General features: G+C 40.7%; 1 protein-coding gene across 4 annotated transcripts in view; it reads left to right on the forward strand.

Moving 5' to 3' along the window:
• The first annotated feature begins 6,220 nt into the window (after positions 1-6,220).
• SRSF11 (serine and arginine rich splicing factor 11) overlaps positions 6,221-15,440 on the forward strand; it is a 33,867-nt gene continuing 24,647 nt past the window's right edge. For 2 of the 4 annotated variants that reach the window (XM_045026892.1, XM_045026893.1), the window contains exon 1: positions 6,221-6,580. In XM_045026892.1, the coding sequence (XP_044882827.1) occupies positions 6,453-6,580 (128 nt within the window). In that variant the 5' untranslated portion in view covers positions 6,221-6,452. Of the gene's footprint in view, positions 6,581-6,709; positions 6,854-6,952; positions 7,247-15,440 lie in introns of those variants that run through there. The other 2 variants (XM_045026897.1, XM_045026891.1) reach the window with 2 other exon arrangements.

The raw sequence follows: 15,440 nt of genomic DNA on the forward strand, positions 1-15,440 counted from the left end.
CATAGAAGGTGTGAGGAGAACTTAACATAGGGAAATAGATTCAATTAGTGTAATGACCCAACCATTCCCAGTCTCTGTTTAGGCCACAGTTAATTGTATCTAGTTTGCATATTAATTCGAGTTCAGCAGTTTCTCTTTGGAGTCTGTTTTTGAAGTTTTTTTGTTGCAAAATTGCCACCTTCAAGTCTGTCACTGAGTGGTTAGAGAGGTTGAAGTGTTCTCCCACTGGTTTTTGAATGTTATGATTCCTGATGTCAGATTTGTGTCCATTTATTCTTTTGCGTAGAGACTGTCCGGTTTGGCCAATGTACATGGCAGAAGGGCATTGCTGGCACGTGATGGCATATATCACGTTGGTAGATGTGCAGGTGTACGAGCCCCTGATGGTGTGTCTGATGTGATTAGGTCCTATGATGGTGTCACTTGAATGGATATGTGGACAGAGCTGGCATCGGGCTTTGTTGCAAGGATAGGTTCCTGGGTTAGTGTTAATGTTGTATGGTGTGCGGTTGCTGGTAGCCTCCCAACCTGAAGCAAATACTCACCAGCAACCGCACACCATACAACATTAACACTTCAAAAACAGACTCCAAAGAGAAACTGCTGAACTCGAATTAATATGCAAACTAGATACAATTAACTGTGGCCTAAACAGAGACTGGGAATGGTTGGGTCATTACACTAATTGAATCTATTTCCCTATGTTAAGTTCTCCTCACACCTTCTATGGGCCATCTTTATTATCACTTCAAAAAGTTTTTTTTCCTCCTGCTGATGATAGCTCATCTCAATTGATTAGACTCTGCCTGTTGGTATGCATACTTCCACCTTTTCATGTTCTCTGTATGTATAAATATCTCCTGTCTGTGTGTTCCATTCTATGCATCCGAAGAAGTGAGCTGCAGCTCACGAAAGCTCATGCTAAAATAAATTTGTTAGTCTTTAAGGTGCCACAAGTACTCCTGTTCTTTTTACAATTGTGATGGGAAGGCTGTTCTCCCCCACAGCTACATCCCTTCTAACTCTTGATGTTTCTCTAAAACAGACACTCATCCTCTATTCATTTTCATCTCCTCCCATACCTGCTTCCCGAAGACTTCTGTCCTGAGCATGCATGCTGTATTTCCCATTTCTCAAGCAAACCCCAATCCTCACTGTGAGAGACCCCTCCCACCATGCACACTCTCCTTCCTGAGAGACAATGGCCTCTTTCATGAAATCCCATCCCCTCTTCTTCTTCCTCCCCTCTTCCTCCCTGATGAAGCAAAGAAATATCCCATGCCTAGTTTCCAATCCCATTTCCTCAAAGAGGAAAGATGGACGTTTCTTATAGCACAGTCTTCCTCTCATTCTAGGTCCCCTGAAAAAATGGAAAGAGATAGGCTTCCCCACCTCCCCCCATCCTTTTCTCCCACCACAAATTGGAATTCCATAACTGATTCTACTGTACTGAAAAAGTGACCTAAGAAGGTATTAATTATTATTATACATATTATTCAACTACCCAGACATCTGTTTGGAAAATAATACAGCAGAGCACAGATTATCTAAAAGTTACTGGAATATATTGGAGACTTTTTTTTATTTCAGAAGTTGGAGAAAGCTACTAAGGGAGAGGCTTTCTAGAAGGTGGGTGCATAATTGGTTGGAAAATCATTTCCAGCGAGTAGCTATTAGTGGTTCACAGTCATGCTGGAAGGGCATAACGAGTGGGATCCCGCAGGAATCAGTTCTGGATTTGGTTCTGTTCAATATCTTCATCAATGATTTAGATAATGGCATAGAGCAGGGGTAGGCAACCTATGGCACGGGTGCCGAAGGCGGCACGCGAGCTGGTTTTTAGTGGCACTCGCAGTGCCCCAGGTCCTGCCCACCAGTCCAGGGGAATCTGCATTTTAGTTTAATTTTAAATGAAGCTTCTTAAACATTTTTAAAACCTTATTTACTTTACATACAACAATAGTTTAGTTATATATTATAGACTTATAGAAAGAGACCTTCTAAAAACATTAAAATGTATTACTGGCACGCAAAACCTTAAATTAGAGTGAATAAATGAAGACGTGGCACACCACTTCTGAAAGGTTGCCGATCTCTGGCATAGAGAGTACACTTATAAAGTTTGCGGACTATACGAAGTTGGGAGGGGTTGCAAGTGCTTTGGAGGATAGGATTAAAATTCAAAATGATCTAGACAAACTGGAGAAATGGTCTGAAATAAATAGGATGAAATTCAATGAGGACAAATGCAAAAGTACTCCACTTAGGAAGGAACAATCAGTTGCACACATACAAAATGGAAAATGACTGCCTAGGAAGAAGTACTGTGGAAAGGGATCTGGGGGTCATAGTGGATCACAAGCTAAATATGAGTAAACAGTGTAACACTGTTGCAAAAAAAGAAAACATAATTCTGGGATGTATTAGCAGGAGTGTTGTAATCAAGAAATGAGAAGTAATTCTTCCACTCTACTCTGTGCTGATTAGGCCTCAACTGAAGAATTTTTGTCCAGTTTTGGGCACCACATTTCAGGTAAAATGTGAACAAATTGCAGAAAGTCCAGAGAAGAGCAACAAAAATTATTACAGGTCTAGAAAACATGACCTATGCAGGAAGATTGAAAAAAAAATGGATTTGTTTAATCTGGAAAAGAGAAAACTCAGAGGGGACATGATAATAGTTTTCAAATACATAAAAGGTTGTTACTAGGAGATGGAAGAAAAATTATTCTCCTTAACCCCTGAGAATAGGACAAGAAGAATTGGGCTTAAATTGCAGAAAAGGCGGCTTAGGTTGGATGTTAAGAAAAACTTCCTGTCGGGGTGGTTAAGCACTGGAATAAATTGCCCTGGGAGGTTCTGGAATTGCCATCATTGGAGATTTTTAAGAACATGTTAGACAAACATCTGTTAGGGATGGTCTAGATCAGGGTTCTCAACCTTTTTCTTGCTGAAGCCCCCCTCAACATGCTATAAAAATGCCAGGGCCCAGCGGGAAAGGAGGGGAGGGAACTCAGGGCTCTGGGGGGGGGGGAACCCTTGGGCATAGGCATAGTTTTACTTCTACTTTGGGGGGCAAGAGCTGGCAGGGCTCAAGCCAGCTCAGCATAGTGGGGTCCAGGGAGGATGCACTACCTCCACCCCCTGACTCACTCAGGAGGCCACCCAACCTGTCTGGGCTGTGGAGGGACGCAATAAAAAAATATAACTCAAAGGGGGGAGTCAGTAAAAAAAATTGAAAACTGCTCAGGGTGTAGTGGGGTAGCTAGGGGCTGTGTGAAGTGAGAGGAGTAGCTCAGGGTGCAGGCAGGAGATAGCTAAGGGCTGTGTGCGTGCAGGGGGTAGCTCAGGGTGCAGGATGGGGGTAGCTAAGAGCTATGTGTGGGCAGGAGGTAGCTCAGGGTGCAGGCAGGCGGTAGCTAGGGGCTGTGTACAGGCTGGGAGGGGCTCCCAGTGTGGCTTCCAGCTTCGGGTGGGGGGGGGAAGCTGGGGGTCCTGGCTTGGGTCGGGGAGGGAGGTTTGCCGGCTTCAGTTCCGTGCCATTTCCGGCTTGGGGGGGGAAGCACGACGCCAGTTTCAGCACTGGGACTTGGGGCACTGGGTTTCAGCTGCAGGGATACACAGCCCCCCGAAAGGGCTCGCAGACCCTCAGTTGAGAACCGCTGGTCTAGATAATACTTGGTCCTGCCATAAGTGCAGGGGACTGGATTAGATAAATCTTGAGGTCCCTTCCAGTCCTATGATTCTATGATAAAACGTAAGGGCCACAAACATAGACCAGGGCTCCTCTGTGCTAGGCATTGTACAAATCTCATTCTCCCCAATCCTCTTCCCCCCGACAGCCTGTGCCTTTCATGTCTTGCTCATGTTTCCTTCTGCTGCCAGATCTATTTTCAATAAAAGAGACCATGTAACATCTTTGAAAATAACATTTTGAAGAGAACAAGGCAAGATAAACAATAAAGTACTTTCTTTTAGGCTTATCCTTAGAATACAATTTCTCCCCATTTCCCTTTGCTTATTAATTTATTTTAAAATGGACTTTTTTTTAGTAGGTGAAAGAGTACTGAAAATATTGGTGTTGTATGTAAAGTTCTAGTCCCAGGCATAATAATGCTTCTCCCTTTCCTATCCCATCACAAAAAAAGACAAGAAAACAACTCAATCCATTTTGCTATCAGTTATCAAATAGAATTTTCTTCAGGTAAGCAAAATATAAGCCTTCTTTGACAAATTTCCTTTAAAAATTATGTATACAAAACCAAATCTCCTTCCTATGTTATTAGTAACTCCTAGATTGCTAAAACTGAAAGAACTGTAAAAATGTTTTCTTTTCACAGCCTATGTTCTTTACTTTTGCACTTCCCTCAACTTGGACAATTAAGAATTTAGCCATTTACAACTTTTGTTTATAGTCAGTTTCATTTTTTGGCATTCAGGTACCAGCTCACTCTGGGTTTCCAACACTGCAGGGGAAAGTTTTTTTTTTTTTTAAAGATTCCTCTGAAATTAAAAAATAAATAAATCTACTGGTCTAACATTTTGTAAAATAGTTCACATTTGATCCTGATTCAACTTTAAAATCAAGTTTACCAAACTATGATGGTCTTGAGGCTGGCTCTCTTTTCTTGCTTGCTCATTCATTCTTTTTCCTCAGTTTTCTTCTGATTTTTATCATCTTGTTTGTTTATCCTTTATCTGTCACCTGTGTAATATTACTGGGAGTCAGCAGATGACACTATTACTCAAAGTTTTATTAGTTCTGCTTAACTGGATGCATTGGTGCTTAGATTTTGGATGAAATACTCTGTTAACTGAGTTGCAATTTTAGTTGAAAGCTTCTGAATACCAGCACCATTTATTCACAGGACCTATGCAATTTGAAATTGACACAAATCCCCATTGCTGCCCTGCTTTGAAATCAGAGCAATCTCAGATTCAACACATTTCTCTGTTCAGGATCTACCTTGAATGAGTAACATTTAGCTGTGATCTGAATTAAATTTGTTCTTGGATATTTGAGAAATCTTGTGTTACTGTTGGCTACCTGGTAATAGGATTTTTCCCAGGTTACCTGGGGGCTCAAATTGTAAACAAACTGGTGGAAGCACAGTCTCAGTAGAGGTTTTTTTGGTATATTTTTTAAAAAACAAATTATTTCTACATCAATAATAATACAAACAACATTATAATTAAGTAGCAGCTGACCTAGTCTGACAGTTGAAATGTATTACTTGGAAAGGTGCATTGATTTTATAGAAGCAATATAGTGGCATTGCACTATCAATGTAAAATAAACTTCTAAAGAAGCTGTTACTGTGTACGGAAGCATCTACCACTACCACTAGCATAACGTAACAACCCCTTGATGTCGATAGGTTGAGGAGGGGTTGGCAAATTTTGCTTACATTAAATGTACTTCAGTTACAGCAAGATCAGGCTGCAGACTGGTTTCGTTTTCAGCATAAGAGTTAGGAAAGAATTACTCTAGAACTGAAAAACGACTGGGAAATTATTATTATTCAGGTCTTTTAAAATTGAGATGAAATACTGTAGTCTACTTCTCGTGTACGGTGCACGCCTTGCTCGCAGTTCAATATCTACCCTGGGAAGTCTACTTTAAATTGACAACAGTAAAATAATTAGGAGCAGCCTTTGCCAGCTGCTGATCACACTCAACTCCCACTGGAGTCATTTGGAGAAACGGGTCGCTCAGCACCGTGCTCATGCAGGGTCTGCTGGTCCTGGAAGATCAGAGGAGGCGCCCTGCAGCTCTAGGGCTCGTAGACCCTTAAGGATGGGGATGGGGAGGGGGCGCCCACCCAGGCTACAGCCTCGTCAGCTAAGCGCTCTGTGCCGATAGCCCCGGGCAGGCCTCAGACTAGGCCCGACGCCTTCTGCTCTGGCTGAACTTTCTCCGCCCCCTGGGGATTCAGCTGTAGCGAGCTCGGAGCGGGAAACGGAGATAATCCCTCCCGCGCCCAGACGCCGCCTCCGGAATAGCTCCCCGTACTGCACATGCGCGGGTCCAGCAAAGGCACCAGGATGAGGCGTGCGCTGGCGCTGCAGCAAGCCCTGCAAGACGTGGTTGACTAGTACGCATGTGCACGAGCCGCAAGTCCTTGGGAGAGGTACACGTAATGCACATGCGCGAATAGGGCTTCTGTGGGAGAGGCGACTTGTGAGTCTGCGCAGGACCACCGAAGTACGCAGCTCGCGCCTGCGTAGAGAAGAGCAGTAAAGGATTGTGGGATACTAGTCTGCGGCCCGGGCAGGCTGGTGGAGCGGGCAGCTGGTGGCAGTTATTGCCCGACAACGGTTATTTTGTGCGCGGGGCCCGTGCTTGTGCCCGGACGGGAAGCAGCAGGGGACATAACAAAAAGCTACCCCGTTCCTAACGCGCTCTTCCCTCTCCCTGATGTGTTTGTAGCACTGGAGTGGGCGGCAGCGCGATGGCTTCAAGCAGCGGCACCGACGTGATTCAGGTCACCAACGTCTCTCCTAGCGCCAGCTCCGAGCAGATGCGGACACTCTTCGGTTTCCTGGGCAAGATCGAGGAGCTGCGCCTCTTCCCTCCCGAGTGAGTCCGCCAGCTCCCTCCCCCCACCCCTCGTCCCCTTCCGCCCCCGCGCCATACAGGCTTCCCCTCCCCCATTCCTGGGCAACGTCCCGCCTCTTTCCCATCATGCCCCGCTCCTCGCCGTCCATTGCTGAGAGACCCGCTGGGCCGTGAAGCCGTAGGCCGTGGGGCCTGGCTCGCGGTGCGGCGGGACCTGGCTTCCCGCCGAAGCTTTAACCTCTCCCGCAGCGCAGGAAGCCTGCCTCACCCTGTCGCTTGTGTAGGCGAGTCACCGTAAGGGATAGCTAGCGGCGTGGTGCCGGGGGCGCTTGAGAGCTGTGTGTGTCGGCCCCCACACACGGCTTCTCCTCGACTAGCAACGCGCCAGATTAGTTCACGGCTGGGTTTATGTTCCAGGAATAGTTGTCAAAGCATGCGTGATATCAACGCGTGAGGGGAGGGCCCGAACCTGTGTGCCCTTATCACTGCGAAATGCTCGTCATTTTGTATGCTGGCTGTTCCGGGGCCCCCAACTGATACCCCCGTCTGTGGTGGGATTGTCCCTCAGATACAGAACCACCGCACACCTGTTGGACAGCTGCCATTTAAAAAGGGGCGGGGGGGGGCTTTGCTTTTCTCTTTACAAACTTGGGATTTTTTCTCTTCAATACACACAGAAGGTGCAAGGTGGGTAGTAAATCTTGAATCAGTGATTGAGTTATGGTCATACATCCAAAATAATAATAATAATAGTTTTAGTAAATAGTGCTTTGCATTGCTGGGAGTAACTCCTCAACCCCTCCAATTTACTTTTAATGGATTACAGTTATTTTTAAAAGGGACTCAGCTATATGAAAATATAACTCATAACAATTTTTATTTTTTTACGAAAGATTTAAAACAGTTCATGATATACATGCATGTTAACAAGAACATGCACAAAATCTGCCCAACTCACAAATGGTAATCCCAAATCCATGCAAGGAAAATCTATAAACTATTACAGGTGATTTTTTTGTTTGTTTGTTGTGCAACACTGAATGAAAAGCTATTTTTAAATGACTGAAAACTGCAAGCTTCTGTTTGTACTCCTTTTTTTGTTGTTTGTGAATCAGGGTTGCCTTTGTTACTCAATAAGTGGCTTATATAATAAGTGAGGTCAAAATAAATGTCACATAGATCATGGATGTCACCACCACATGGAATTTTGGGTTTGTAACTATAATATGTAATGTCTATATGATACGTTTTGGTTTTTTTTCAGTCGTGACAAACTACCTTGATTTGACTGTGCCTGTTTTAGTCTCCCCTCAGATGGTTTCTAACATACCAATTTCTTCACCTAGTTTCAAATAGTTACTGGGGTGGGGGAAATCACCACAAAGCTTCTTTCATCCTGTCACCTCTTTCTCACTCCCCCCTCCCCCCCCCCCCAAAAAAAAGGAAAATCCTCCAGTGCTCTTAGATGGATATGTATGTATATTCCAACACAGAGTTTTCTGTGGTCTTGGTGTTTATTTTCAAATGGACATTTGCAATCTGAACCCCATGTTAATGCAATTTTGTGTTGGAATTTGAAGTGTAGAAGAAAACTAACTGCATACAATTACATTAAAGTTGGTGACAGGTTTTTATTATTTGAATAATATCAAATATGAATTTTAAATTTGTACATGTGGGAAAATCATATTTAAGTGCCAGAAAAGTTCATTTCTACCAAATAACAAAGAGTTAGCTGTCTTTAGCAAGAAAAATGTGTTTAGGCTGTGTTATGGTCCTGTTCGCTGTATTTGAGCATCTCACAATCATTTAAAAAAAAAGTCCTGTCATTTTACATTTTATATTTATATTTAACACCTGTATGAGGTGGATGTTACCATCACTCTAGTGATGAGAACCTAAGGCATAGGGTAGATTTAGTGACTTTCCCAAGGGAGTCTGGTTGAACTGGGTATTGAATATTGAACTTAGGTCTCACAAATACCAGTCTAATGCTTTTACTACTTCTGCGGATAGGGCTCCTGACAGTAGTTGCTTCTAGAAATAACTCCTGAAGCTCCACCTTTTCCTGCTGGTGAGCTCATCTACTCACTTGTTTTTTGTATATGGCCCTATATGTTCTTAATTGATCCTCACTCATTCACACAGGCACCCAAATTCAGTTCAAGAGTACATTATTGTCACAACAAACTATACAAGTTTTGGCAAATTGTTAGAGACAGAATGTTTATCTCTTTGTCAGAGGTAGATAAAAATGTGCCCGGGACAGAGCACTATCACTAGGGGACACGTTGCCGCCTTATTGAAGAAATGAAAGATTGCAAAAGCAAATATTTGCACTTCACTACAGTAGGAGAAGTGTGTAATGTGTTTAGTTTGCAAGTCTGTTTCAACAGTACTTTGTCCATTTTAAGATTGATTTCATAGTTAAAATCCATTTCTGGCATGTACTGTTCAAGTTTCACGTTGTACACAAGTAGACTTTGAAAGAATATTTATTAAGACTGCAAAGTAAGCACTCAAGTTAGGATATGCTCTGGGAATGAATCAAGAGAAAGGAAACTCTTGTCTGTAGGACTCCATCTTTATTTATTACAGAAGCTGGAAGGTGTGTAGTGATAGAGGCATGGGGTTGCAGAAATAGAAACGATGATCTCATGGTTAAGTGGTCCTACGGGTAACCCTCTCATTCTGTCTCCAACCCTGATTAATCCCCAGAGCAGATCCACACTATGCACTGAATGAGGCAGGGCTTCTGTGGAAAAAATACTATGTGATCATGTAATTAAAATTGTATCATAATGCACAAAAAACTAAATTAAGGTTGCACAAGTAACCTTAATACTAACGTTTCTCGACTTTTTAGTACGTGAATTAAGGTTGTCACCTTGGCATTCTTTTAATTTTGTTTGTGTGTAGTTTCCTAGGTATTTCAAAAAGCAAGCTCAGAAGACAAATTCCATCATGTGGTACTATATTGACACCAGCACGTGGCATCAGCAGAATTGGATCCTTTAGATCAGTGCATAAACCTCTGCTCCTTGAGCCAACAGAGTAACTGATAGCAGTAGCTGTTTGTCATGTTCTGTGGAACAGCACTAGGGGTGGATGGGACATATAGGTCACCAGAATTTTTTTAACATGGAGAAAGCAAAGTATTCTTCCCTAACCCAATTCTCAGCAATGTCGGAACCATTTTGGCAGAAGTTTTCCAAAAATAGTTCAGCCAGAGGAAGACACCTGACATTGAAAATTTCATCCTAATTAAAGTTTGGCAAATCTATAAGAATTTGAAAGCAGGCTTTCTATTGTTAGGCAAAAAGATTCTTTTCCCCAAGAATCAGGCAGGCACAGACAATACTGAAGGGGGTTTATTTATGGTACTGGGAAAAATGACAAGCAGCTTCAAAGGTGTGGGGTTACAATGACCAATTATAACTTTTTTTCTTATCACTTCATTTGCATTTATCTTGTTCTTACAGAGACAAACATTGTTTCAGAGACAGAGAATGCACTTAGCATGACAGTGACAGGAGCAGAACCTATGCATCAAACTGTTTTGATTACATCAATTATTCATGACTATCTTAAAGCAAAGGGGTAGGTTGGGGGTGAGTGTTTACAGATATCCAGAGGGCTGTGAAGGGAAGGTTTGTTCTGTTCTAAGAGCGGAGTTACTGGGCAGACACTTTACCATACAAGTTTATCAAGTGTTTACAGTTGTCAGTGTCCTTGGGCTTCCCCTGTTTTTGCTTGTTAGTTACCTGGATTTCTTTCTCACTGTTAACTTTTCATTTAACTCTTGCCTAACTATAATGGAAAGTTTTGGGTAACCTTAATAATAGGTGGTGCTAATAGCCTTGCCTAGAAATACTGCAATGAAGATTATTTTGAGGGCACAACAGAATACAGAGTTTCTTCTTAGGCTTAGTCCACCATTTCTATCGAGGAAAGTTTATATTTTTCTCACTTTCATTGTTGCAAAGTGTTTGCAGAAAGTTAATTCCTGGGTGGCAAATCTGGATCTCAGGCTTTTTACCATTCTTTCTCTTCCCCATCTCCTTCTCTGCCCCCAAAATGGACAAACTGATTTAAAAAAAAATTTTTTTTAAAGCTCCTGTTGCATGGAAATATAACTTTGTATATTGAATGTATCCCAGTTTTGATTCATTAACTATTTTTATACAGGGAGGAAATCGTGCATTAAATTTAATCTTCAAGAAGTAGAAGGCAGGGCAAAGGAGCTACTGGGCTATTTTAGGGATTGAGTGTATTTAATGGTTACAATATGTACCTTACCCACAGAACCTTGTATGTCATGGGCCCAATACAAGCTTATGTACCCTGTTATCACTGTGCCTCCACTTTATTCTAGACCAGGAGTCGGCAACCTTTCAGAAGTGGTGTGCCGAGTCTTCATTTATTCACTCAGATTTAAGGTTTCGCGTGCCAGTAATACATTTTAACATTTTGGGAAGGTCTCTTTCTATAAGTCTATAATGTATAACTAAACTATTGTTGTCTGTAAAGTAAATAAGGTTTTTAATTGTTTAAGAAGCTTCATTTAAAATTAAATTAAAATGCAGAGCCCCCCCCGGACCGGTGGCTAGGACCCAGGCAGTGTGAGTGCCACTGAAAATCACTTCACGTGCTGCCTTCGGCACCTGTGCCATAGGTTGCCTACCCCTGTTCTAGACTGATCTTTATGAGTGAGAGGATAAATTTTTCTGTCTATGCAGTATAGCTTCTGCTGAGACATCATCAAGAATCCAGGTTTGTTGTGCTGGTGGCTTTTGTGACATTCCTATTCTTCAGAAACTGGGTTCCGAACCCAGATTTATTTTGTGTAAATCTGTGACCAGTTAGAATAGTGTTTCTTAATCTTTTTGATATCAGGCACCAGCTTGCTGCCTTCCTCAACTGTGTCAGGGAAATCTCAGGGACTGGCACCAGTCCATGGACCGGTCATTGAGAAACATAGGATTAGAAGATAATAGTTTTTAATGTGAGTTGATGCATTTGATGTCTAACTTCTTAAAATTGCACCCTCATGAAGAATACTCTCGTAATGTATTTCTGTTAATTTCTTCTTGTCACAGTAATCAGGATTTGTGTATATAATAGGTTCACTTCCTGCTTTGTGACAAATGTGCTTATAAATGGTATGAGCAAATACAATAATTTATGCTTAAGGATAAAAGTTGTATTTTGCTTACCCAATTAATTGCTGTTTCAAAAACTTTCAGTAGTATAATTCAGAATTTAATTCACGGGTACGATAATTCACGGATACAAATAGTGGTTTCTCCTTATTTCTCACCCAAATCTTAGAGTTCTGTGGTAAGGTTTCCTTACTGAGTCAGGTTTCAGAGTGGTAGCCGTGTTAGTCTGTATCAGCAAAAACAACGAGGAGTCCTTGTGGCACCTTAGAGACTAACAAATGTATTTGGGCATAAGCTTTCGTGGGCTAAAACCAACATTACCGATTCAGTTATTTTTGTAAGATGTGCTACGAATTGTCAATTTCATTCTATGTCATGCTTGTCAAATAGACAAAGTACATTTTGTGGTATTAGTAATTCACAGTGGATCTCTCCAAGTCAACATAAACCATATTAAATTATAACAAATACATATCTTTGGTTAATAAAATTTGACTATGAAGTTTTCTAGTAATCTTATTTATATTTGTGTTTAGAAGTCAAATAAGTGTCATAATACCAATACAAAACTTTGAGAAAACTAGTCTATATCCAGTAGTAAGAAGAACAAACTGCAACAGCAATCCAATTTATGACCTAGTGAGATTGCCTGCAGTTAATAAGTATCTGTGAAAGTATGCTTTTTGTTTTTCAATTCAGGGATTTTAAAACTAGACTTGTAGTCAAGGACCTCATAGCAATGTTGTAGCTGCAGAAATAGCTGAAAAACCAGGATTCCATTGGAAAAATATTCCCACTCTACCTACCCCCTCTCAGATTTAATATACTGTATAGGGAATGCTAAGGCAATGTATTGTAGAGAGTATTTCTGACTGTACTTAATTTTGTAATGAAAAGCTTAGGCTGACACTGATCCCTCTGTCTTTGATGGCTGAGGTAGGATATTCTTGAGCATGGTAGACTTTGGCATTTGTATTTACCATAAACTGTTAAAGGAATCTTACAGTGGTAAAAGCATTACAGTATTGTTAATATGCTGGTGTTGAACTCTGTCTCCTTTTCTCTGGAATCTGACAGAGCTATTACCCTACTCTCCTGGTACTTGGAAGAGCAGGGACCTGGTTGAAAACTTAGCTGGCTTATATTCAGCCCTAATAAGAAAAATGACATTGGTTGGCAGATAGAAGTACTTTAAAAAAACTGACTTTCCTGAACACTCTTAGGTGCCAGCTGCCATGCATAACACCTGTCATTTCTAGCCTAGTGAACACTCCTCCCAGATGCAGATCTTGTCATCTCAGTCACTTAAGGGCCAACACATACCACCCCTTTTAGATGGGGTAAACTAGCAAGAATCTTAGCAGTGTTTCATACTCTTCACAATCTGCTAATTCACTTTTGGGCAAAATACGTGACTTACAAAGCCATAAATGGCCTGTCCTAGGCATCTTAGACCTACTACTTGGAGGGGAATACTTACGCTAGATACCTCATGATGAAGCGTGGAAAGGATTGGGGACAAAGCATTCTGTGTCAGGTCCTCACCTCTGAAATCTGATCCTGTCAGAACTACACCTTGCTATCTTTATGGCACAAAAAGCCATTTTTATGCAATCTGTCCTTAATGGAATATGCTGAATAGCCACACTGTTTAATCTTTTTGAGGCAATTTGCTGCAAAGGGTCCTGCTTCTGAATTGTGGGCTTCTGGTTGGTTCTCTTTCAGCAGCTAAATGTATTTAGATACTACAATGATGGACAAGAGGGATAGGGGAACTAAAATTGAGTTTGCAGTTAGAATAGCTACATGGCATGTACAACATATTTTCCTAGTGGAACAATTATAACTTTAGTGAAAAACACCATTGTCAAAAGGCTCATATGACATTGAAATAAATCCATATTCACCTTACTAATAAAAAGCACTTATTGAGGATGATCTTCTGTACCAAACTTCAATTTTTTGCACTGTTGAGTGTAGATCAATTTTAAAGTTTTAGAGGAAAAATATATACTTTTCACTCTAATTTTAAGCATTACTGTTTACCCAAATGTTCCAAAAAAAAAAAAAAAAGTACCTTGAGGTGGTGACCAAGCTGGGAAAATTTTAGCTTCATTAGATGAGTTTCAGAAATCTGATTTGAAATTAACTGTTGGCTGCTACCAATCTAATAATTTACTAAAATTTCATTAAATTACCATGTGCTATCCAATCATTGCGGGGTATCAAAGCTTTAGTGTTTGTATTGCCTGTGTGATGTCAAAACTTTACAAATATATGGAATCAAACTATTGATATGAATCAGGTAAAATGGGTAGGTTGATGAGAGGAGATATATTTGTGTAAACAGATTCTGGCTCCATAGAAGAATCCTTTTTGGAAAAGGTTTAAAAATCTTTGACAATAGCATTCTACATTTTCTTGCAGCAGGAATTATTGGCTTTCTTTATACAATTCTACCAATTCTATTTAAACTAAGCAGCATCAGTTTTGTAAATTAAAATTTAAGTCATTGGGTTTGAATACAGATTCAGCGGTATTGAGAATTACAGAATTTACGTTTGGAATAATAGTAGGTACAGTTCTTGTGATTTTTCAGCTTAGTAAGTTCCTGATCAAAATTGAGTGCACCGAAAAGGTAAAGGCTGCTGAAGAAAGTGCCAGAACCACTTCATGGCAAAACTAGAGTGAAAATAGCAGACACTACTGAAGAAATGACCGGGGGGGGGGGGGGGGGGGGGGGAGGGGGGGGGTATTGTAGGGCCGCAAAGGTTACCTATTTAAAAGAGGAATGTGGTCAAAAGCAACTCTTGAATGGCTTTGTCTTAAAACCTACTGAATTGTGATTGTATTATTGCTGTTAGATTCTGTCAAGGTTATTTATGCCTCAGGTACTTAAGGCCAAGCTATGGGGAGCATGGCAGGTAGTGTAGACATACCCTCAGTTCTTGAAGGTTAGACCTTGCTTTGTTAGATTGGGATCGTGCATTCAGGATGATTTCAGTTGGTGAGACAAAAATGAAGTAAGATAAGTAGTAGTACTTTCTGATCAGTGTAGATTGCTTTAAATCACTGATTTTAATCTCAGTTTACATCATCAAGCAGGAAACCTTTTATTTAAAACTATTTTAATCTTGTTTTGTATTTGTACTTTTTTCAAAAGAGAAGTTGATTCTTATTGGCTAGTAACCATTACATGTTCCCTTGCAACTAAATTTAGCCTTTATACTAAATTTGGTGCTTCTCTTTGCTAACCAGAAGGATAACTCTATACGCATTCATTTAAGCAGTTGTATACCTTAACATACATGCATTCAGATTCCTAACTTTTATTTTATGTTAGAAAATGGTGAATGATGCATTACTTATTTACTAGATTGACATTTTACGTGTGGTTTGTCGAGTTCTATTTGGAAAAATGCACAAATGCATTCTAAATTTTTTTTATTAAATAAAACTAGCTTAAGTGTGCTGGATACATAAGAAAAAAGTTTAAATGCAACATGTTTTGCATTTAGAACGAACTGATTTATTAAAGGAAGTGTCTCTCATTAGTAAATTGAACTGATTTCTTTCTGGTCACCATGTCCTTCAAGATTGTAGAACTAAAAGGTCTCATTCTCTCACGCTTAGTTTTTATTTGTAGATGGAAGGGGAAAACAAGCTGTCCTGCTTTTTCAACTCACAATCAGTTTCTTAGCTTTAAATGAACTAGTCAT

The sequence above is a fragment of the Mauremys mutica genome, chromosome 8 (genome assembly GCF_020497125.1).
Source record: "Mauremys mutica isolate MM-2020 ecotype Southern chromosome 8, ASM2049712v1, whole genome shotgun sequence".
In the NCBI taxonomy this organism is placed as follows: domain Eukaryota; kingdom Metazoa; phylum Chordata; order Testudines; family Geoemydidae; genus Mauremys; species Mauremys mutica.